Source organism: Thermobia domestica, chromosome 8 (genome assembly GCF_964235325.1).
Source record: "Thermobia domestica chromosome 8, izTheDome1.hap1.1, whole genome shotgun sequence".
In the NCBI taxonomy this organism is placed as follows: domain Eukaryota; kingdom Metazoa; phylum Arthropoda; class Insecta; order Zygentoma; family Lepismatidae; genus Thermobia; species Thermobia domestica.
Window position 1 is genome coordinate 78,454,801 of NC_137461.1, and position 26,677 is coordinate 78,481,477.

General features: G+C 34.6%; 1 protein-coding gene across 1 annotated transcript in view; it reads left to right on the forward strand.

Moving 5' to 3' along the window:
• Positions 1-1,910: 1,910 nt before the first annotated feature.
• LOC145692191 (methyl farnesoate epoxidase-like) overlaps positions 1,911-26,677 on the forward strand; it is a 44,747-nt gene continuing 19,980 nt past the window's right edge. The window contains exon 1 of the mRNA XM_081767488.1: positions 1,911-1,988. Coding sequence (XP_081623614.1) covers positions 1,911-1,988 — 78 coding nt within the window. The remainder of the gene's footprint in view (positions 1,989-26,677) is intronic.

Here is a 26,677-nt window from a genome sequence, read left to right on the forward strand (position 1 = left end):
ACATGAAAATTAATTTCATCTCCGTTGAACACTCTTCATGGCTGTGTTAGGATGTCTTGCAGTCCTGATTCCTGTAAATAACTGTATATTTCCTGTAACCAACTGCGAATGTCTTTCTCACTTATACGTACGTTACATCTTCTGCAGTGCGCTGACTCAGTTCCGGATGTCTCTTTAGAAAAGCCTGCAATATTGTAAAAAGAAAATAAATTAGTCGCTCTAATAAACTAGAAATAAAGTTTAGAAATATAGGCCCTATCTTTAAATTTTAGGTTTCCGATATACATTTCTACACTGACAACAACAACATAAGAAATCACGTTTAATAATGCTATGAATGTCACCAATACTATTATTGCCATCTCTTAGTGGTCGACTAATATTTGATTCCATGCAGTTTGAATTAGATTGATATTAAAGCATGCTAATTCATCTTTTATTAAATATAAACCCTGGAATATAAAAAAGATATTAATTAAAAAGTAGCTAATGATTCCAATTAGTTGCTTGAGAAGAATACTATGAAAGATTGAATGCTAATAATAATATATCGAAATATTAATGCAGTTTTCTGTATTTTTCGTTTTTTTAAGTGAATACATAGATTAGTAGACCTAAGTAGGAACATAAGTATTAATGCAGATATCAATTGGGCTTACCGAACAATAGTCTCTTCTTCCTCTTTAGATAAAATAGGGGAAGGACCAAACGTGTTCTTGCAATCGAGGTTCTTTATCTTATATTGTAACGTAGCTCTTGGAATTCCATATTTCTTTGCTATGGATCTCTGAGATGCTTTTGTTTCATGTAACTCACTGAGAGCCTTCTCTATAATATCCTTATCGTAACTTTTGGCATTCTTGCGATTACGACTGCAAAGCCTGAAACAGAAAATCGAGAAATCAGAACTGTACATAGTGATTGGCCACCCGATATATTTAGTCATTGGCCATCATGCCAACAACTGGTAAATACATTCAGATTAACGTGAGAAAAAGATATGTTTCATAAAGTGCATAATAAAGGCTCAGAATATTTTTAAATTGCCACATTTATTAACTGCGCAAATACATAGTAATTGGCATACGTGGCCAATGACTGTAAATGAAGAGAAATCAGGCTATAGTTATTAGCCACCCCCCAAAAATGAAGAAAATAAAAAAAATAGATATCAGAAATTCTGTTATATAGTGCTTCAAAGCTTAAGAAATCCATTATCATCAATTACCACAAGAAAAACAACTTTAAATCTTGAAAGCGATTGATTTATTGTTAGAAGAATCCTTAAGAATTTCATAAGACTTACCTAGAATTTCAGAAAGATCCACACATGTCTCCACTTCCGAAACTCTAGCATTACAAAGGCGCAATCTTGCGGAAGAATGACGATTTACAAACAAAGAAAAGACAATCGCCGTCCGGTTCAGCAACATAATTACGAGAAATTTCGAAGCACGTCCTTATTATTGTACTTTTAATCGCAATGTGGCCAATCACTATTTGATGGCCAATGACTGTATGCTTTACCCTAGCATATGTCACACTACACTTTCAAATGAGTGCATCAATAACTTTTTTGGTAATCATCTTCTTACTTGTTATCATTTTCTTCCTCATGAACATGTGTATTCGTGTGAACACGATGACATGGATATGCGATGTGTGAGAAAATGCATCAGTATCAAAATGTATATTGAAATCAAGAGTTTTTCTTTATCTCAGTGACAACTTGAAGCTCTTACAGATTTCAGAAGAACAACTGGATAAAAGTTATAAGATTCGCCCATTGGTCGACAAACTACATAAAAAGTTACCGAAATTTGGTGTGCTCTCTGAAAATGTGAGTAAAGATGAGCAAATCTTTCGATATTACGGACCTTTCTACCTAAAGCGGTTTATATATGGTAAGCATGTCAGGTTTGGTTTCAAACAATGCGCAATATGCTGCTCAGAAACAGGTTATTGTTACAGGATGCTATTGTATGAAGGTAAGTCCCAGGATCCTGGAGATGATGTTACGAGTGTATTCGGACTTGAGCCATCATTTGTTCTGAAAATGATTTCTATTTTGGATACGGAAAAAAGGTAATTTGACAATTTCTTCCTGGGATTTTCTTTGATGAACCTTTTACAAGATATTGATATTAATAGCAACAGGAATTATTTGTTTCAACAGAATAAACATGCAAGAGATGAAGAAAAGTGCAACGTTTGCCCTGCAAAATTTGACTTCAGATTTGAATAAAATTTTGGATGTCACCTGGAACGATAACATCTGCGTGAGGCTTCTATCTAACCACGAACACATCGAGCCTCTTTCACAATTGAAGCGATGGAGTAAAACTGACAAGTAACATGTTCACATCAGCCAATCTAAAGTGGTGACTGAATATAATAAGCATATGAGAGGATTGGATAATATGGATTGGAGTGTCCAAAAATACAAAATCAAAATAAGAGTTAAAAAGTGGTACTACCCTTTGCTCACCAATGCCATTGGCGTAAGAATGGTGAACTCGCATGTTTTCTTTTGTCTCACAAACGGGAAAATTTCGTCATTGTGTTACAGAAAGATGATTGGAAATACATATATTGCTCTCTCTTCATCTCTGTCCAACACAAAAGAAGGCTAGGAGAAAATCTTACGCTAAATCATCGGTGAATGGTATTCCGAATGACATTAAAATCTCGGAAAACACAAAATGGAACGCATAGAAATCGGCAGACCGTGGAGATCTGCAGTACGTAAGAAAAATGTAAGGAAACAAGACAGCAAATGCGACGTAGAAATACACATGCAATACTTTGAACACTGGCATCTAAAGTTGCTTGGTCTTCAATCGAAGAGCTTACTGCTGAAAGCAAAGATGTCCATATGTCGTAATGTTTGCAGAAGGGGTAAAAAGAACTGAATAAAACTAACTTCACAATATTTCAACCGTAACACAGAAAATTTAAGGTGTCGTTATTATTGAGCGGAAAAGTATCATTTCTGTGCTACATATCCATTGACCTATTAGGAACATTATCATCACATTATCATCAGAATTTTAAAAATGTTGGACATGTTCACTTTCTATAGTAAGGAGTTCAATTGGGGATTGGACTAAAATTCGAAATTCCTATAAAATGTGTTGTTGCTGTACTTGGAAACAGTGTTATGAGTATTCTCACTGTTTCGATGTAAATAAACAAGAATAAAGTAAGAATGTTTCGCAAAAATAAGAGTAAATGTAATATTTTATTAGATGTTTTGAAATTATTAAAACTTAGAACAAACAACCTATAAGCAAATTAATATAATTTATGTGTTATACAGAGAAACAAATTTTGCAATATATTGTGTATGTATGTATGGATTAGCTCCCTTAGTGTATATATTGTCATAATATAAATATAGCTCATCCCCATTATCAGTCCATAAATCGAAACAACTATGTTTGAAGATTTCTATATATCTTGTGCCTTTTAGTATCAGTAGTAAACTTTAAATTCACCACCCTTGAAGAATGGCATGTTGGTGAAAAGAATATACTTTATCACTACAGCTAAAGGAAGAAAACAATATGCAAGAAGTAGTGTACTATACAACATTTATTCTTTTGAACTTGAATAATAAAATTCAAAATTTTTCCCATGTGACTTACTTACATAGTACTAAGGTAGTAATTAACAATGGTTATGGTAAAGCAGAAATGTTTGTTTGCGAGTTGAAACTCTGGATATATTCCCATACAATTGTATCATTATTTTAATGACTATGTAAATTTAAATGTATGTGAGCTTTAGCGTGAAACTACAGTTGGCTTCTAAATTATGGGACTTTAGTACTCAAACTTGCAGTGCTACACTCATGTGCAAAATTATTGCCTCATGTCGATAATTAAGTGGTTTATGAATATAAGTTGATAAGGAATTCACTAATTCTTACAATGTTAGTATGTGTATGATCGGCAAAGACATGTATAGTAACACATTTCTTGTCAAAGAGCAATAAACAAGAACAATAAAACGAAAATAAAACTTTTTGTCCATTTAGCAACATTTTGTTTTACTTATTCTAATTTGGTATTTATAATTCTTTTCCTACCACAAAGATACATTTCCCGATTATACACATAGTATCACTATTAAAAGTAACATGCACAATCATTATCGAATTATATTCTTACAAGAAGACAGTTATAGATATGCGACAATCATTTTGTACATGAGCATACATCCATAATTACCGGTTGTAATATATTAATGAAACTAAACATAGTACGTGTTCCACACACACTGAATCCAAGTTCAAAAAAACAGTACTTCCTATTCCTTACTGCTTTTCTTCTGTCACGATAGAGTTTGAAATCAAAAATTGATCATTTTAACCATTTCCAGATTGAATACAAGCTTAATGAAGGAGCTTGATTGTATTATTGGGTAACTGAATAGATTGCAGAAATGATACTCGAATCCTCTTACCATTTTTGCTTTAAGGAAATGTTTATTGTGACCGGAAGTAGTAGTAAGTTTCAACATCTTGTAGTTTTAGTGGAATGTTGCAGGTTTTGATTTTGTTTTCTTTATAACTTGATCCTTTTTCATAAAATTGTTTGACGCTACGTACTACCATTTTTGTACTATGGCGAAAAATATTGGAACCGAAAATTATTAATTTGGATCACTTCCGGGTTTATAGAGCTTAACGAAAGATTGAATCCATTCCTTGGAAGTTGAATCAGTTGGAAAATACGCGTTTCGTTATCTGTTACAGTTTTTGCTCTAAGAAGAGAATATTCAAATCGGAATCTTTATCAAATTTCAATCATTTACGAGTTTAGTAAAGTGCTGCCGGTTGTGAAGATATGCTTTTTCGACACTGAACTGACTGAAAAAAGTTAATTGTTCCTAAAGACTGAAATGGGCCAGGGATAATATTAGACCTGTCCATGTTTAAAAAGAGGGTTAAGGAAGAAGAAGTAACCTATATTTTGGACAATGAATAGATCGTTGAAAACTACATGTCTACATGATAACAAACAGACAATGCCGTTCTATAAGATTTCTGACATTTATGCGTATTAAAGTTTGTAAATCTAAATTGTACGTAAAGTTTGTATCAGAAGTATTTTAGTCTTCATAGTATTTTTCTGCATCCAAAAAGCAGAACATCTTCTACAGCTGCTAGATGAAATATCACGAGGTTTGTTTCGTGCAAATCCCTCACTAGATTGCTAGTAAAATTAACAAATCAAGAGATCTTCTCAAAAATCAATCGAATTCCCAGCACTTCTTAGAGCTAAAAATTAAGTAGAAGTTTAAATTTCCGTGTAGATCTCAAACCTAATCTCTTTTAATGATAATCTTAATAAACTTATTACACAAATCCTTTATTCTTTACTCCTCCTACCTCAAACCACATTCCCTATAACAATTTATTGTTAAACGTGGTTTCACTCTTTCAATTTTCTCAATAAGGACTGATCTACATCGGCATTTTTTTTGTTTTCAACTAACCCAAACTTTGTCCGCTAGACTGTAACATTATATGAGATAAACTAAATTCAACGTAATAAAATGAAAGTATGTACACTGTGTATATATTTTTAATGTATGGTAATTAAGCTACACAATGTGTTATTTGGGTACAATAATTCCATCAACAGTACTTCAAATGTATGTTCTTGTTAGGAGACAAATGGTCCAGCTGCCAAATCGTTCGACGATCGACACTACCTATAGATATAAGACCCAAAGCGTCAACTCTTTTTGTACTGTAATTTAAAATTGTACATTAATTTCATTAATTAAAATATAAAATGGATTACGTTTAACAATTTTATTTTGAGTCTACTGATGCCCACAGATCAAATCAAACTCCTTACCACACTCATGCTCAAATCTTAATGTTGTTATTGATCTTCTTCTGTGAAGTGATTAAATTGAAATAATATAGTATCGAAGTTGCAATTAGATCATCAACGTAAAATTGGGAAATTGCGTACACCGTTTAACACCATATATCATCAAAGATATCGATCTGTAGGTATAATTCATACCTATTTACAGTGACACACAGACGCAAAGAACTAAAGTTTACCCGTTTAAATCTTCCTTAAATCTCATAACCATAACTCATTTCTCAAAGTCATGAAATAGTTATATTAACGTAATATGCTAGCAAAGGCGACTATTTAGATAATATTTTAAATTATCCTTGACTAAGAAATTTTCGAAACGGGTGTGATATCAACACCACCGACAGGACTCGTCGGAAGATTAATTAAAATATAAATTACTAGTAAATTCATAAGAGGTTCAAACTAACAACCTGTACCAGGTGACACTCAATGACATTACAGATTATAGTAACAATTACATTTGAGTAAATGCAAATTGAGTTCGAAATGGGTGGCTAATTTTAAGAGATAAAAATAGGAAATAGACTATACAAGTAGTAGTTACAAATTTCTCTGTGTCAACTCACAGGCATAACATATTAACAAAGATCAAGTTTGTTGAAAATAATTTATCTTTCACGAGAAGTTTACACAAAAGGCCCAGAGTTCACTCGAAGAGATAGGTCTGTCAAATAGATAGTTTTCCAAACTTTTTCCTCGAGAAATTCTAATTCCAAATATTTTTATTGATCATGGGTTTTGGTGATCTCCGGATACGTTCTTGTAATGACAAAGTCAGGATAAGTTTTAAAGTTATTGTCTTCTCCGAGTAACAAATTAAATCTAATCAACTAATGGTTGTCCTCACTTATAAATACATAAATACATGATTTATTCCTGCTAATGTAATTTACTCGTCTTGTTGTCTTCAGATTTCTCTAATAAATTCTTGACGGTTGTAGGATGACGCAATTAATTCTTATGCCGAGGATTTCACACGAGTGATAAAGTCACCTCCAGGTCCAGGTAAGTGGTTACAATTTGCCAAAAGTATCTAATGACCACTATAGAATGAAATACTGATCAGTAAGGCAATTACCAGTTACGGTGATACAGTAAAAGGTAAAACATCTATTATTAAGCCATTATATAAGCTTGAGATAATTCACTACTGTACGTTTTGTTATTATTTGTATTCTATTCAAGCTGTAACATCTATGTAAGGTGAATTTATTGTTGTATTTTGTGTGGTTACCCAAATTGTTGTAAAAACACCACATTAACTTAAGGTGAAATAACTACTATATTTTGTGTCATTACTTTCATTAACATTAATCACTTGTATATGTTTTAGATTATTAGTGTATTTTGTCTGATTTCTTGCATTAATAAACCATCGGAAACATGCAAAGTTCAGAAAGATAAATATTTTACGTAACTTTGGTTTAATTCACTATACTCCATAGACATTTTAACGTGTACTGCATTCCTGTGGACATACCTATGATCTTTAATCTTGAAAACACATTGTTCTTAAATATATAAGAATGTTATCTGCCAATGGAGAAAATAGTCCCTGAATAATTGCTTACGCAACACGATAAAGAAAATATTCATATTTTTCATTTTGGATTGAAACATTTAACATGAATAAATTATGGAGAGAACAATCATATATTTGCTGGCGCTATGTCCGTGTGATTTTTGTGAACAATTTTGTTTTAGAATATTCTACAGCACGTAAATCCGTAGTTGTTGAGTCTACATTTTATGGATTTATAAACCATAATTGATGTTAATTTGTGAGAAAATCTAGTTTTATTTTCCTTTGTACATATATTTAAGTGTCCCTCACTACATAAACAGATCGTCTTATCAACGGCAGTGTTTAGAGTTACATCCTGGTAAGATTAATTTGAATACTTATATTTCCAAATTTTAAACTTTCTCGTACTAACTTAAAGTAAACATAGTCTTTTCAACCTGTAATATCTTCTATCTATCTATGTAGTGTAAAATTGGAATTTCTCTTCTTTTAGTTACGTTATTGAAGTATTTTAAATTTCGACATAAATGTTGGTTCCACAATTAATATTGTTTGGTATAATTGATTACAAAATCCGAATTTGTCCTTATATTCAAAGCTTTGACATGGGTTTGATCATACATTAATAATTCGATACTTTGATAATGCTCGTAATAATTATTTGTTCGTGTACACTCAGAAGATTACAGAGCAAATATTGAAGTTTGGATTGAAATTATGATTTCGGTTTGTTTTTCGTCATTTCTCCACTGATATTCAATTGGACAAGTAGTCTTACAGAACCATTGATCTTTTCTTCCTCTGGTAATGATATAATGATAATTAAGTGCAACACATTTAAAGAAAGATCTTCATACATGTAAATGATACATCTCGGCAAATCAGATCACAGTAAGGTATTTCACCATTTTGATCTAAAAAAATATACTGTCCAATCTTTATTCAATCTCCCAAGTAACTATATAACTGGATTGTTGGTTAGAATGGAATTTACATTATCTTTCAACACAACACTATACCTGATCTAGACCGTTATTGCAAGTTTGGTTTTGAATCACTGACTTGTGCTTAATTTTAAGAGTAATTCCTTAGTACTTCTCGGTTAAAAAATATTTTAGTTAAACTTTGCCAAAAGAGCACGAAGTGTTGCTTCGATGTATGACCTATGGGAAATATGTATTATTCTATAATAATTAAACTGTGTGTTAATATTTTGAGTATTATTTGTCTTCGGTATCAAGAATACTGCTGCAGACAAACCAATGCAGTTTCCTTGTATATTCTGCAGATTGTTCTTGGTGAACTTTTCATTCATTCTTTATCACTTAAAGAAATACTTCACAAGAGCATATTAAGTTTATTTCAATATGGTTGTATTTCAATTTCTTGAGAAGAATACTTAGAATTTTCCTTTTGTTTCGCAATCACCATCGTTGAATATCTAGCTTTTAGAACACCTACTATCAGTTCGCTCTTTAAATTGCGTTGGATTTCTAACCTTTTATAGTATAAGCTTATATTTTAAATTTTCTGTCTCAGGTCTCCACTGTCTTACTATCAGTTAGCTAACTAAATCTCACAGAAGTAGAAACAAATGAATAATATTATCTAGTCGGGAATTCGACGGATTGACGTATGAATTGAGGGGTTTAGCATAACAGTGATTTAACCCACATTTTTAAAAATGGAGAAAAATGAAATTAAACTTAAACACGTGTTTTTGGTACAATATAACAAAAGCAAGCACAAGTGGTTGAGTCTGTCATACATTGTACATGCATATATTGTACAAAAACCACATGTGTTTAACTTGATTTTTGTCCATTTTTAAAAAGGTGGGTTTGACCATTGTTGAGCTCATTCTCTCAATTCTCCTAATCCGTAAGTTTAATTCTAATTTTATCGAAATGCAGGGGTTTAGAAAACATTTCTAAGAGTGTACAAAAGTGTACAAATTTGGGAGATTACTTTTGACCTACCCAATTCTTCGATATGGTGAATCCACATTCCAAGTTTATGTATGAGTTCTAAATTTTGAAGCTAATTTTCTCGAAACACACGGGAGTACAAAATTAATTAAATGGCCTACAAAATTAGCAGATTATTTTTAGCTACTTAACACTTGGATGCATAGTAGCTATGGACTCTCTTGGAACCCAAGCCTTTTGCTTACTTCTGATCTTCCTTGTTATATGGCACAGAAAATCTAAATATTATTACTTTTACCCATACAATACTCTCTTCTTTCATGTAAAGGCATTTAACAAATTCCATTCAAATTTCTGAAAAACAATTGATTTGTAATCGATAACCTCTTTTTCCATGGATCTAAGGGTTAAATGTCGGATCAGTTGATTCCAACGTGAACTTTGAGTGCGAGATTTGATCGCAAATTTCCAGAAGCCAAGGGGTGTAAAAATTTTTAAAAGATGTACAAAATGTACAAAATGTGTACAAAATTATACACAATTTTAATGTCTGATTGGCCAATTAAGCACACCAAGTTTATGGACCTAAACAATAGCACAGAATTCTGAACTTATTAAAAGTGAAATTTTGGAAATGTAACAGCACAACTAAATAGACAGTAAAGTAAGAACTAAGTAGTGTCATAGATTTGAATCGAAATAGCGTTGAAGTGAGATGACTTATTAGAGTTCTAAAAATAATCATTAATCATTTTCCCCGTTGTGGGTACAGTAGAATTCTTAAACGAGCAGAACAAAACAGCACAAATTGAGCACTAAATATTGGCAAAGGTTTGAATCAAATTCAACTTGAGGATGGGGTGAGGGTAACTTAACATCAAATCATCGTTTCTTACTTGCCCCGCTCTATGTATAGCACACACTTTAAAACTTGAGGCACAAATCAGAACAAATTGAGCACTAAATATTGGTATAGATTTGAATCGAATCCGACCTGATGGGAAGCCAAGTTCACACTTCCCAAAATAATCCTTTCTCGTTTCCCACGTTCTAGGCGTGGCACAAATTATAGAACATGCGGCACAAATCAGCATGAATTCACACTTCCCGTAAATCATCGTTTCTCATATCCTTCATTCTGGGTATAGCACAAATTCAAAAACTTGCGGCACAAATCAGCGCAAATTGCGCACTAAATAATGGCATAGGTTTAAATCGAACCCGACATGGTGAGATCAACTTCACACTTTCCCGAATTTTTTCCCATTTCTCCCTTTCTGGGCATAACACAAATTCTAAAATTTGTAACACAAATAAGCACAAATTAAGGACTAAATATTTTCATAGGTTTGAATCCAATCCTACCTCGTAGAATGGCCAATTTCACACTTTATCCAAAATTATCACTTCTCATTCCCGCCGTTCTGAGTGTAGCATAAATTCTAAAACTTGAGACAAAAATTAGCACAAATTGAGCACGGAATATTGGCATAAAACTGAATCGAATCAGACTTGTGGGGAGGACAATTTCACACTTCCCTCAAATCACCATTTATCCTTCCCACGTTCTGTGTATAGCATAAATTCTAAAACTTGCGGCACAAATCAGCATAAATTGAGCACTAATTTTTTATATAGATTTGAATCGAATCCGACATAATACGTGGGATCAACTTCATAGTTCCAACAAATCATCGTTATACATATCCCACTTTCTGGGTATAGCACAAATCCTATAACTTCCGGCACAAATCTGCACAAATTAAGCATTAAATATTGGCTTAGGTTTGAATCGGTACCATTTGGTTGACGGGGGGGGGGGGTCAAACTTCACACTTCCACCAAGTCATCCTTCCTCATTTCCCCTTTTTGGGTATTTCACAAATTCTAAATTTTCCGGCAGGAATCAGCTCAAATTGACCACAAAATATTGTCATAGATTTCAATCTTATCCGACCCGCTAGGGGGCCAACTTTACATTTCCACCAAGCCATCATTTCCCATTTCCTCTGTTTCGGTATAGCATACATTCTAAATCTTGCGGCAGAAATAATCACAAACTGATCACTAAATATTGGCAGAGATTTCAATCGTGTCCGACTTCGTGGGGGTCAACTTCACACTTCCCACAAATCATCGTTTCTCATTTCCTATGTCTGGGTATAGTACAAACTCTAAAACTTTCGGCAAAAATAAGCACAAATTGAGCACTAAATATTGGGATAGGTATCAATCGAATCCCACTTTGTGTTGGACCGACTTCACACTTCCCCCAAATCATCGTTTCTCTTTTCCCCTGTTCTGAGTATAGCACAAAATTCTAAACCTTGTTGCACAAATCAGCACGAATTGAGCACTACATATTGGCATAGGTTTGAATCGAATCCACCTTGCTCGGAGGGCCAATTTCACACTTTCCCTAGAATCATCGTTTCTCATTCCGTCGTTCTGGGTGTGGCACAAATTCTAAAAAATGCGACACAAATCAGCACTAATTCAGCACTAAATATTGGCATAAAAATGAATCTTATCTGACTTGTGTGAAGTGTAATTTCACAATTCCTTCAAATCACCATATATCATTTCCCACGTTCTGGCTACAGCAGAAATTCTAAAACTTGCAGAATAAATTAACACAAATTGAGAACTGAATTTTGACATTGATTTAGATCGAATCCGACTTTTTGGGCGGCCAGCTTCACATTTGCCCTTAATCATCGTTTCTCATTTCCTCCATTCTTAGTATAACTCAAATTTTAAAACATGGGGCAAAAATCTGCACCGATTGAGCAGTAAATATTGGCGTAGGTTTGAATCGAATCAATTTCGTGGGGGGATTCATACTTCCCCCAAGTCATCCTTTTTCATTTTCCTACTTTTGGGTTTACCACAAATTCTATAACTTGCGGCACAAATCACCACAAATTGAGCACTAAATATTGAAAGAGATTTGAATCGACCCCAACTTGGTAGAGGGCAAACTTCACACTTCCTCAAGTGACAGTTTCTCATTTCCCTCGTTTTTGATGCAGTACAAATTCTAACGCTTGCGGCTCAAGTATGCACAAATTGAGTGCTAAATATTGTCATAGTTTGAAACGAATGCGATTTTGTGAGGATTCTACTTCACACTTCTACAAAGCAACAATTTCTCATTTCGCTGTTTGGGTTTAGCACAAATTGTAAATCTTGCGGCACAAATCACCACAAATTGAGCAAAAATATTGGCATAGATTTCAAACTTTTTCGATTTGGTGGGTTTCCAACTTCACACTTCCCCAAACTCATCATTTTGCATTTCCCCCGTTCTGGGTATAGCACAAATTGTAAAACTTGCAGCACAAATCAGCAGAAACTCAGCACTAAATATTGGCATATGTTTTATTCGAATCCGCCTTGGTGAAGGACTAACATCAAACTTCTTCAAAATCATCGTTTATCATTTCACCCGCTCTGGATATATCGCAAATTCTAAAACTTGCGGCACACATCAGCACAAATTGAGCACTAAATATTGGTAGAGATTTCAATCGTATCCGAGTTGGGGGAGACAACTTCACACTTCTAAAAAATCATCGTTTTTCATTCCCCCGTTCTGGATATAGCAAAAATTCTAAAGGTTGCGGAAATTATCGCCGCAAATCGAGCACTTAATATTAGCTTAGGTTGGAATCGAATCTGACTTTGTAGGGAGGCTAACTCCATAATTCTACCAAATCATCGTCTCTGATTTCAACCATTCTTGGTATAGGAAAATTTCTGAAACTTACGCCACAAATTAGCGTAAGTTGAGCACCAAATATTGGAGTAGGTTCAAGTTGAATGCGACTTGAGGGTGGGGCGGGGCCAACTTCATACTTCCCCCAAATCATTCCCTCTCAATCCCCCCGTTCTGGTTATAGCACAAATTATAAAACTTGCGGCATAAATCAGAGTAGATTGAGCACTAAATATTGGAATGATTTGAATCGAATTCGACTTGGGGATTGCAAACTTCACGCTTTCCCCACAATATCGTTTCTAATTTCCCCCCTCCTGGGTATACTACAAATTCTAAAACTTTCGGCACAAATCAGCACAAATTGGGCACTAAATATTGGCATAAGTTTGAATCGAATCCAATTTGATAAGGGAGACAACTTCATACAACCAAGGCATCGTTTCTAATATCCCCTCTTGGTTATAGCACAAATTCTAAATCTTGCGGCACGAATAAGCACAAATTGAGCACTAAATATTTGCAAAGATATCAATTGTATCCAAATTGTGGGAGGGAAACCTGACATTTCCCCCAAGTCGTCCTTTCTCATTTCCCCCGTTCTTGATACAGCACCAATTCTAAAACTTGCGGCTCAAATCTGTACAAATTGAGCACTAAATATTGTCATAGTTTGAATGGCATCCGATTTGGTATGTGGACAAACTTCACACTTCCACCAAATCATAGTTCCCGTTTCTTTCTTTGTGAGCATAGCACAAATTCTTAAACTTGTGGCAAAAATCTGCACAAATTCAGCACTAAATTTTCGCAAACGTTTGAGACGAATCCGACTTCGTATGAGGGCCTACTTCACCTTGTCCCCAAATCATCATTTCTCTTTTCTCCCGTTCTGGGTACAACACAAATTCTATAATTTGCGGCAGATGTTAGCACAAATCGAGCATTAAATATTGTCGTAGCTTTGAAGCGAATCTGTCTTGGTCGTGGGCCAACTTCTCATAATCCTCGTTCTGGTTATAGCACTAATGTTAAAACTTGCGGGACGAATCAGCAGAAATTGAGCACTAAATATTGATATAGATTTGAATCGAATCCGACTTGCTAGCCTGAAAACTTCATACTTCCTCCAAATGATAGCTTCTCATTTCCCCGTTGTTGATATAGCACAAATTCTAAAGTTCCGGCTGAAAACTGCACAAATTGGGCACTAAATATTGTCATAGTATGAATTGCCTTCGTAGGGTAATCACAATTCCTCAATTAGCCCATTCAGGGTAAAGTACAAATTCTAAAACTTGCGGTAATGATCACCGCAAATTGAGCAGTAAATATCGGCATAGGACTGAATCGAATCCGACTTGGTACGGGGGTCCATTTTACACTTGCAAGAAATCACCGTCTCTGATTTCTTCTCTTCGGGTTATAGCATAAATTCTAAATCTTAAGCAAAAATCAGCACAAATTGAGCACTAAATATGTGCATAGCTTTGAATCGAATGCATTTTGGGGGGTCAACTTCACACTTACCCCAAATCATCGTTTTTGATTTCCCCTGTTCTGGGTTTAGCACAAATTCTAAAAAGTTCTGCACGAATCAGCACAAATTGACCACTAAATGTTGGCATAGTTTTGAATCGAATCCGATTTGGTATTGGGTAACTTCACACTTTCACCAAATCAAACCATCTTATTTCCCCCGTTCTTTTAATAGCATAGGTTCTAAAACTTGAAGCGAATATCAGCACAAATTGGGCATTAATATTGGCATAAGTTTGAATCGATTCCGCTTTGGTGGCGGGGGCCAATTTCACACGTCCACTAAATCATCGTTTCTCATTTCCCTCGTTCTGGATATAGCACAAATGCTAAAACTTGCGGCACAAATCAGCACAAATTAAGCACTAATTGTTGGCATAGGTTTGATTGGAATCTGACTTGGTGGAAAGACGAACTTCCGGACGGGGCTAATGTGAAGTTAGCCTCGGACAATTGTCGTTAAATTCCCTTGTTGATTGTATTCGCTATCTTTTATCGAGGAGTAAGATGCCAACTTCACGCACCCATTAAAATTTGGTATTTTACTACTCATTTAAAACATTTAGAAAAATGGCTTAAGTGGTATTTGATATTTGTAATAGAATAGAATAAAAATATTCAGTAAATAAAAATATTGGAAATTACAATTATTGTAGTAAATTGTCCATACAATGGTATATCTTAAGATTAGAATCCAAAATTATTATTTTGTATTGTCGTTTAAAGTAAGTAAACAATTGTTTCACCGTTTATTGTTTGGCTTAAAAGAAAAGCAAAAACGGTGCATAGCGAAATGGTAGACTCAAAGTGGTTATAATTGGATGGCGGTATCTCGAATGTCATTCGTTAGAGACACGAAATTTGATATTTATATTTTTCAGTTAAAACACTCACTAAGTGTTGTTGGTGCTTCACCTTGAAGAGGAAAATTGTTGGTAGAAAGAAAGAGAATCTGTTTTAATTGTAAAAATAGTATGGTCACATTTGACAATCCCTTCAGGTGAAAGGCATGAAAGTTGGTATTTGGATTTCAATTGATCATGATCATAGATATTCTGAAATTCTTGGAAGGTCACTTGCTGCAACTGAGAAGCTTCCATGCTCCTCGGACTCCTGTTAACCTCTTCGTCTTTACGTATAATTTCTATGTTTTGATACCTTCCATTAATTGTAGTCTCTTTAACCTCTTCACTATATTTCCTGCCACCACACCTCTAGTACGTCTCTTATGATACATTTTCTTCTTAGCTAATTTTCCAACCAGCTTCTCTTCAAATGATATTTAAAATTGATATTTTTTGCCCATAATTCCTAACCCGTCTCATTCGTTTCCCGCTCGACACACCTAAATTCTTTTCCTCATCTACATCTGGCATGCTTCCAGTCGTATATATATATATATATATATATATATATATATATATATATATATATATATATATATATCCCTTCTACTTCTTTAGAAGAAGTATTCAGAAAAATATTGTATCTTTTATAGTCTAGAGTGCAAGGAGAATACTGGTACAAAATTTCAAGGTTGTAAGTGTATAACCGGTTTAGAGATATGGCGAACGGCAAAAGCGAAGAGCATTTCGTATTTATGAGTAACAGAATGAGTTATAAACAAATAACAAAAATAATTTTAGTTTGTTCGGTAGACGGTCATAAAGGTTATATGTTGTAACAAGTTTGTAATTAATAGTTACAAGCATCAGGAGTTGAGCGAACAGTCTTTACGACAACAACAAGTTCAATGATACATTAAAAGTTGTTGTTTATAGCTAATTTGAAAGAAGTATAAAAAATGCGAGAATAAAACATAATATTATTTTGAAAGGTAAGATGTGTTCAATATTAAGAAAGTGTGTGTTACTGAAGATAAGTATGGTGTTCATCATATAATAAAGGAGAAGTTAAATTATGTGCAGTGTATTTACAATTGGTTGAAAGCTTATGTTGTTGCTGCCGTTGTGTTTACATACATGTGCTACTACTTTTTATTGGTGGTATAACTTCTCCTGGTATTACATATTAGAAAAATATAATACTGATTAAAGAACTTGTTGAAGTCGGTATAAGAATAGAATTCTAGAAGGTGACTTCTGAACATAACAATATTTCCAAATGTCCTTACTTATCTATAACTTAAAGTGCAAGAAGAGCACTTTCACAAAATTTCGAAACTTTATGATCAACAGTTTCAGAGATCTGGCGAACAGTAAAACATTATTCGAGCACCTGTAACCTGCTTAGTAGCCACATTTTAAAAAATCACGTCTTATCTAGAACTTAAATTAAAAGGAAATATCTCTACAAATTAGTTTAAGATTGTAAATCTATTAAGTGTTTCGAAGATCTGAGAAACGGAGAAAAATGACTTACGCCCTGTTATTTACACGTAGGAGCCTCATTAAGAATCTCATAAGTGTAGTTTGAAATGTAAGGACACTCGTAGAAAATTGAAGATTCGAACCTAGCAATTTAGAAGAACTGTCAAAATACTAAGACAAATTCAAGAAAAATTATATCCCCTTAGAAGCAGATTAAAAATTAAGTCTCATATAAACCTTCACTACAAGGAAATATTAACACAAAATTTGAAGATTTTACGCTTAATACTCATAGCTTCGGAGATCTGGCGAACGGTAAAATTAAATCAAGCTCAATTACCCCTCTAATTTGCCATGTTTCTCAACACTCCTACATTTCTACAGCATGAAATACAAGGAATATATTTGTACAATATTTCGACATTCTATGCCTCATAGTTTCGGAGATCTGTTAAACAAAAAAAATTCTTAAGACCTCTTATACTCTCTTATGAGCCACATTTCGAAAAGTCCTATCTTATCTACATCCTAGACCGAATAGAAACATTTGTACAAAATTCCAAGGTCCTACGTATGAGTGAAGAAATGACCTGTGACCTGGAAGATCCAGAGTCAATCCGTCCCACTCCACACCAGATGTCGCAGAAGCCTGATGTATACTCCGCGTTAAAAAAATTGTCACAGCTAACACCGTGCAGTTAAGTCACCCAATATACACCTTCTTATCCCATAATCATGTCAGGCAAAAAGACTCCTCTTTCTCCTCCTTTCTTCTCTCTTATATTAAAATTAGCTGACAACATGAGCGCAATTCCTATTTCAAACTACACATATATTAGGTTTGACAAAATGAAATAAGAAACAGAGACGAAACAAGACTCATAGGTTGATGTAGGGAGAACCTGAAACACACACAGTGAAAAACTGAAACCAATCGATGTCTAATATACAGAGATTCAGAAATGAGGCAGAGAGAGAGAGAGAAGAAGAAGAAGAAAAAAGGAAAACAGATAAAACTGTAGAATTCAAACGTAGTAAGAACATAACCTAATAACGTTAATATAGACATTACGTTTGTTTTTACATATTTTTTCAGAACTATTCGAATATATAGAGGATGCTTTAAACATTCATTATGTCCCTTTCATAATGGATAGGATACTCAATTTCAAATATAACTGTAGATCTTCAAGACACAACTAGGACAATGTCAAAAGCTTAACACATATGCTTTGTTTCCGTATGGTTCGATTGCAAAGTCGGTAGTGTTCGTTGGACGTGCTGTTCCAAATACATTCTAATAAGCACAGTAGATAGCGTTGGCCGTACCCTCCATTTCAGACTACTAACGCAACCTGAACAAAAAACCGAAAAAAAACGAAAAGAAAAAAGAAAGAAAAAAGAGAAACTGGAAGAATTCTATTTCACAGCTAAATTTCTATCAGAAGTACCGTATATTAAAAGTCTAAAGTGCATCGTAATGAAGAGTTAAAAATGTTCAAACGAAAAATTGGATGTTCCTTATAGATGTAGCGGACCTTGCATGTTTCAAATTTCACCTGAATAATTCATATTGAATTATAAGATGGAATCAAATTTGTGTCAAACTAGTATAAATAAAATTTTGTTTCCAAATAACCAAAGAGGTTGCCATTTTTTGGTGTTTTGCGAAGATTTATCTGTGGCAAACATCCAGCATCACTTTCGTCTCTTGCAAATATAACGTTGTAATTTGCACAGATAGAATGAACACGCTAGAGGTCAAACTGATCATAGTGTCAATCGGATGATGTTGGTTAGCTTATGGACCACCATCGGGTCGAGAATTCAAATCCGTAGTGACCCGGTAATTCGACTCAGACTCGGTAACCCAGATAATAAAAGATATATTTTGCTTACTTCATTGCGTTTAAACAGTATTTTTGTCAGAGATGACCAGGACTGGAGATGTTATCCCCAGAGCACGAAGAACATGACGCCGAAGTTACCAGTTAATTAGATTCTCCAGACCAGGTATATCGGGCTTTTCTTTCGTTTTAAATTTGGAACATGAAGTGCATGTTTGTGTGTGAGACAGAGATGGGGAGAAGTGTAAGATGCACAGACAGGATAGGGAATCGTCAACAAAGAGAGAGAGAGGGGCGAATATAAATTTGAAACATACTTATCATTACAGTGTATGATGTTGAGCGAACACACTGTTTACTCGAACTAACGCCAGTGATGCCTTGTAAATTTTCCATCAGAAGATAAAACCCTGCAGCCATTATTTTATGCGAAAAAAGTCATATTACCTGATGATGAATCGAACCAAGATTTTCCATTTGGAAGTCTTTCACGTTACCACTACACCACCGATTACTTTAGCCGAACTTTGTTTAGCAAATGTTGTAGTGTTTCTTTCTGAGAAAGACAACACGAAAAGTGTATACTACAGATCAATGATGTCTTTGGAATGTCCTGGTAATTCCCTCGCCCTTTCCCAACCCTCATTTGTAAATCGTCTCTATCATGATACAGGTGCTTTCTTCCACATTCTTATGTATTGTTTGCTCAGTATGATAAGTCGATTCTTCACAATCATTTTGTAAAAACATATACTTTGGCGTGAACAGGATTTGAACCTACGTTCGATAGCTGTATTATTCATAAGACCATTACGTTATCCTTACACTATCATGGTATCTGAAATTACAAGCCAAATACTACTTACTTTAGCTCTGATCTTTGGAACGAACCAAAGTACACAACGTCATTCACTTATTTGACGGCCTAGAGAAAAATTAGTGCCCACTAATAAAGGAAAAATATACAAATCAGGAAAATTTACAAAAATAAAGCATACTTTACAGCAATTTCGTAGTTCAAGTTCAAAAGTACGTAAATAATAATAATAATAATAATAATAATAATAATAATAATAAATGTTCACATCCACAGTACCGTAGTCAATTATTATGATTATGATTATTATTATTATTAACATCAATTAACCGCTTCGTTGGTTTAAATTGAGAAAAATTGTAATATGTTCCGTTATTCAATCCCTGTTGAGTATTACTAAAGCGCGCTTTGATACCGGTCATTTTCGACGTGTTTTATATAACCCCTTCCCACCCTATGTTGTGGGACACGGCATCTGCACTTTAATTGCTTATGTCAGCGAGCCCGAGAACTATGAATTCGACACTAATAATGGTTATTTCGATCATTTTTTATGTCTACCCCTCCTCTAAGTTGAATTTGGATTTAAACAGCATCAGATGTGTCACTGTTAATTTCATCGACTCCAAAAGTTATAGATTCGCCAATTAAACTGGTACTTTTTCGTTCTTTTTTTAAATGTCACTCCCCCTCCCTATCTCTTAAGTTACACCATCAAAGTGATATGACAGAAACCATCTCAGGTTTGAACTTTATCTAGGTTGAAAATTTGATCGAGATTGGTTTGTTGGTTCAAGAATAATTAAGTTTTATTTAGTTTTATATACCTCCCTCTCCCATTCCCCTCCCCAAGCTCTCCCGTGAATGCGAAATGATAAAAATCATATCAGGTCCGAATCTCACCTTTGTTAGAAAATTGATCATGATCATTTTTTCACGAGTTACCAAGTTTTATTTATTCATTTTAACTCCTCCGCTAACTTATATTGTCAAAGAAAGTAGATAAATACCATCTTAGGCCCGAACTTCATCTATGATGAAAATTTAATCGAGATCGGGCGGGTGGTTCAAGAGTGATGAAGCCAGAAAACAGTCACTTTTATTTTATTTTTTTAAAAATATATCTCCCTCCTCCGGCTCCTACGTTGCACCATCAAACAAAAATGATAAAAGTCGTTCCAGATCCGAGCCTTATCTACGTTGAAAGTTTGATAGAGATCGGTCTGGTGGTTCAAGAGTTATTACATTTTATTAATTTTTATAATTCAACCCTCCTCCCCTTATCCTATCCCTAAGTTTTACCATTAAAATGAAATCATAAAGAAGCATCCCAGGCCCGAACCTTAACAATGTTGAAAATTTGACCGAGATCAGTCGCGTAGTTCAAGAGTTTAGGAGTCAAAAATATAGTTACACTGGACAAGCAATACATAAGAATGTGGAAGTAAACACCTGTATCATGATGGAGACAATTTCCGAATGCTGGTTGGGAAAGGGCGAGAGAGTTAGCAGGACATTCCAAAGACATCATTGATCTCCAGTATACACTTTTAGTGTTATAGTTCTCGGAAAAAAACACTATACCATTTGTTAAACAAAGTTCGGCTAAAGCAATCGGTGGTGTAGTGGTAACGTGAAAGACTTCCAAATGGAAAATCTTGGTTTGATTCATCATCAGGTAATATGACTTTTTTCGCATAAAATAGTGGCTGCAGAGATTTTTCTTCTGTTGGAAAATTTACAAGGCATCACTGGCGATTATTCGAATCAACAGTGTGTGCGTTCTATATCATACACTGTAATGATAAGTATGTTTCATATTTATATTCGCCCCTTCTCTCTCTCTGTTTCTTGACCTTTCCCTATTCTGTCATTGCATCTTTCATTTCTCCCCCTTTTCTCCCTCTCACACAAACACGCACTTCATGTTCTAAATTTAAAACGGAGAAAGAGTCCGATATACCTGGTCTGGAGAATATTATTAACCGATAACTTCGGCGTCGTGTTCTTCGTGCTCTGGGGATAACATCTCCAGTCCTGGTCATCTCTGACAAAAATACTGTTTAAACGCAAGGGAATAAGTAAAATATCTTTTTTTATCCTCTGAGTTACCGAGTCTGAGTCGCATTATCGGGTCACTACGGATTTGAATCCTCGACCCAGTTGTGGTCTATAACCTAAGCAACATCATCCGACTGACATGGTGATCCGTTTGAGCTCTTAGCGTGTTCATTTTATTTGTGCAAATTACGTTATATCCGAAAGAGGTTAAATCAATGCTGGATGTTCGGAACATATAAATCTTCGGAAAAGACTAGAAAATTGGTTATTTATTTGGTTATTTGAAAACAACATTTTCTAATACTAGTTCGACACATAAATTTTTCCCATCATATAATTCAATGTGTTTTTTTTTTCACGTTGTATTTGAACCATGTTACATCTATGAGGAACATAAACTTTTACTTTCCAACATTAGTAACTTTTCATTACAAAATTTGGCAGTAAAATAGAACTCTTCTATTTTCTCTTCCTTTCTTCTTTTTTTCTTTTCGCTTCTCTCTTTTTTTTGCTTTTATTGTTCAGTTTGCATTAGTAGTCTGAATTGGAGGATATGACCAACGCTATCTACTGTGTTTATCAGAATGTATTTTGGTACAGTACGTGCAATGAACACTACCGAATGTGCAATCGAACCACGCGGAAACAAAGCATATGTGTTAAGCTTTTGACATTATCCTAGATGTGTCTTCGAGATCTGCAGTTCTACTTGAAATTGAGTGTGTCATCTATTATGAAAGGAGCATAATGAATGTTTAAAGCATTCTCTACATATTCGAATAGTTCCAAAAATATGTCAGAACAAACGTTTTTTTATATATTACTGTTGTATTTCTGGATGCGGATCTTCAGAATGTTAGGTTCTTTTCTTACTACGTTTGAATTTCACAGTTTTATCTGTTCTCCCTTCTCTCTTTCTTCTTCTCTACTCTTCTCTCTCTCACTTTCTCTCTCTCTCTCTCTGCCTCATTTCTGAATCTCTGTGCAATATACATCAATTGGTTTCAATTTTTCATTGTGTGTGTTTCAGTTTCTCCCTACATCAACTTATGAATTTTCTTTCGTCTCGGTTTTGTGGTTTCATTTTGGCGATACTAATACATGTGTAGTTTGAAATAAGAATTGCGCTCTTGTTGTTTGTTTCTTTTAGTATAGGAGAGAAGAAAGGCGGAGAGAGAGAGAGTCTCTTTACCTGACACGATTATGGGATAAGAAAGTGTATATTGGGTGGCCTAACTGCACGGCGTTAGCTCTCGCATTTTTTTGATGCGGAGTGTACAAATACCCAGGTGACCACGTAATAAAAATTGTCGGAAGAATATCAGTAAAGCTACAGCCAAATGCTACAGTTGTAATGGAGAATATCTAGCAAATTGTAAGGCTGCTGGCTTTTCGATCAGTAGAAATAATTCCAAGCCAATATGACAGCCAAATAAACTAATTACTCAAGAGCATAACACAACAAATTTGAACACTGCAAACTACAAATCCACCACCAATAACCAGGCTACCAAAATCAAGAAGAAATAGAGATATCTAAAATTCAGTACCAAAGAAATAGTAGAATTCTTTCAGGGTTTAAATTTGTGATATGCCATAAAGAATGATACTGAATATCCAGAAAGTAAAACTGCCACGGAAGACAGCATCAAGTTCACAACACTGATTGATGTTGTTGTCAATATTTTTGATGATGGTTCAGATTAAACATTGTATTCAACACCATAGAACGCAGTATTATCACAAAAACAGTCTTTCTGTCTTTCTTACAAAAATATGAGGTCGGTGAAGAAATACTATACGAATCTAAATTAAAACCATCCAAATCATCAACTTCAAACTAAGAAATTACAAATTTCTCAGACACGACTATCGATCGATCATAGGAAGGAGACTTGCCATAGCTATTAAATATCATATTCCATTGCTTCCACTCACACAACATATACTCAGCTCAACAGAAGACGTGCACATCACCATTTTAACACCCACTTCAACAGTTAGTATAATTAATGCCTTTAACTTGCTGAAAAATAAAAATCCTTACGATCTTCATAAACTCTATCAGCAGAAAACTGGCATCAGGATAATTGTAGACCTAAATAAATAACGTGGTCCTTAGAACAGCACGGTGTTAAACATCGTTAGTAATTCACTTGCAACCATGACTTAGCTGCGTTGGTACCTACCGAAATCATGCATTTTTCCCACGCATGGGGGTCAATTTACGTTTCTTTTCCACGATATCGTCTTCAGATCTTAACTAGATTCTATTCAGTATTCCGACCATACCCTGTGTACATACTCCCAGCATCACTTTGCAAGGTAAACTCTTCATGTCGTACGAACCATGGATTGCTTGCTTGATTGATTTTGAGTTTGGCGACCCTTTCAGCAGCGAGGCTATATGAAAGTGGACTTATTGATTAACGTGGAATCCGAACCACATGAGCTCTCGACGGGAGTGGAACCCGGGTCTCCTACGTCTAAGGTGGGTACGCTAACCGTTTAGCCACGAAGGTGCTCGAACTACGGATTGGGACTTACCGATCTATCGTAGCGAAGACCATAAACTTGACCATTAGGATAGGCTGTAAAAGCCTAAAATTTTTCTGATCGTTGCCGTAGAAATTGCGAATTTTGAAGACAATAAAGCGGTGAAAAGAAATAAAATCGGTATATATCTTCCAGGTACGCATGCGCTCTAGATTTGCTGCAATTTGGAAAATAATAAAATTTTACTGCAATTTTTAACATTTCTGAGTTTTCTTCTTCACCAATGTAATGTCTTAAATTCTTACATATTAGAAGCGCAAAATAATATTTAAATATTCTTTAGATCAGCGAATTTTCTGGCCCTGCATTACCTTCAATGTTATTGAAATTTTGAATCAACTTCACAAATATAGGTAAATCACAATCAAAGGGAAAAGTACTATCGACTTACATGTTTTTTTGTTTCCTTTCTTGAATACAATTTTTAAAAAAGTATTTTAGACAATTAATAATATTTATAAACAATTTGTTTATTCAGAAAAAAAAAGTTCTGTCAATAGAAAAATCTGAATCTCCATCTATTAGAAGATTGGCTAACAACTTGGATTAACGTACATCAAAATCAAAACACAAATGACTAATGTAGTCCAATTTGCTAACAAAAAGCACCCTCAATCAAGATTCTCACTCACGCTACACAATCACCATCCATTTCAACCAGGAAATAAAGATCTGGGAGTATATTTCGATCCAACTCTCACTACTACTCCCGGAACATTTACAACATGGGCTCGTGGAAACTCTGCTACATACAGTTTTGTAAACTCTAGGTAGTTCACATATAAGACGTACTTACAATCATGGCCATCCTAATAAAATTCACTTACGGGCATTCTGCAAGTGGACACGCACTCAGGAGCATATTAACACCACTACAATGTCTACAAAATCTTGCAGAACCGTTACACGAGGATCATTCAACTGTATTTAAATCTTTATTTACCCTACCTGCAGGATATCATGCATGAACAGTCAGGCAAATTTTTTGAAAAGCCATCCGGTCCAACTTGCTCAACTTCTCCAAAAAATTGGAACTCATCGAATGTCAATAGTTTTCTTAAGTAACATTACTCTTTCCTGTCAAGGACTTATTAATTCTTATATCTAACGGTCTGCGAACGCTGAGTTCCATCTCAACACATAAATAACCCATCGAATAACGTCATGCATAAACTCACATTAGAGGAAGAAGGTGAATAAAATCATTAGGAACTAAGATCTTGTAAACCTCAGCATTATAGTCTTGACTTTGTCATTGACATTACACAGGCAGAAATTAAAAGTTTATGAATATTGATTTAAAAAAATACGGTCAAGTTTGGTCACGTTCGTCAGGTTGGACAAAATCACTTGTATCTACTATTTTCATCACTTGCTATTGAATTGAAAATCTTCCTCAGGTTTGGGAACAATGCTTAATTTTCTAAATCAATGTTGCGCAGTATATATTATGAAAGTAATTTTCTCTGATACCACCAGTTGGAAAAGACTAGCTTAGACTAGCTTGTAAAATGTGACACTGACTGTTAGTAATGTGTTGTTAAATCTTTCTACATAGTATATCTTCAAAAAACACTTTTTTCCTTTTCACCATGGATGAAATAAATGCATGTTTGATCGCATACTCAACATTTTATCAACTTTAAAATTCTGCAACTATGTTGCAGAGCTGCTTTTGTGTTATCGGTAGTAGGTTTTTCTTCGTAACTTTAGGCAAATGCTGGATTTCTGGATGGATGACTATTTATACGCCTCTACTTGTTATCTGACAGGAAATGATTGTTTTCATGAACGTCTTTCCATTGAACAAATCTTATTGGCATAGGAAATATTTACTTATGGGCCCCTTGCTTCACTGTTATCTGCAACAAAATCTGAGTCTCGGACTCGCTTCTTAAACTCAGTTTGATACAGAAGCAGTCGGAATCGTATCAGCAACATATAAATCAATCTTTTATAGTGAATTAATTTCGTCACATTACTCTTGTATTCAATTCCTGATGTTACAATAATTGAAAATCACGATACCTTACCTACTGTATCATTTTCCATTGGGGAGTTCTTCAATTTGCTGAACCGATATATTATTGGAATCAGAACCACGTGCACTGATCACATGGTCTCGCCGACTCAACCTATATTACACTGTGTAGTAATCTGTTATCAGTGTTATATACAGTTGCATACCTTTCAGCGTATCTCGCTCCTTTAGTGGCTACAGTGGGCTTAAGTGAACAGGATGCTGGGTCGATTGATAGTAGGAGAGCATAGAAATCTGAAGTCCTTCCAGTGGTTTAAATTTCATCTGAGACTGTAAGTATACATGTAGCTTTGATTATGAAAGGAAAACACTGTTCGCTTGAATCTTCCAAACTATACTAATGAAAGTAGTTTGAGGATTATTATCTCCTGCACATCATTCCTGAGAATTAGGCTTATACACTAACTTA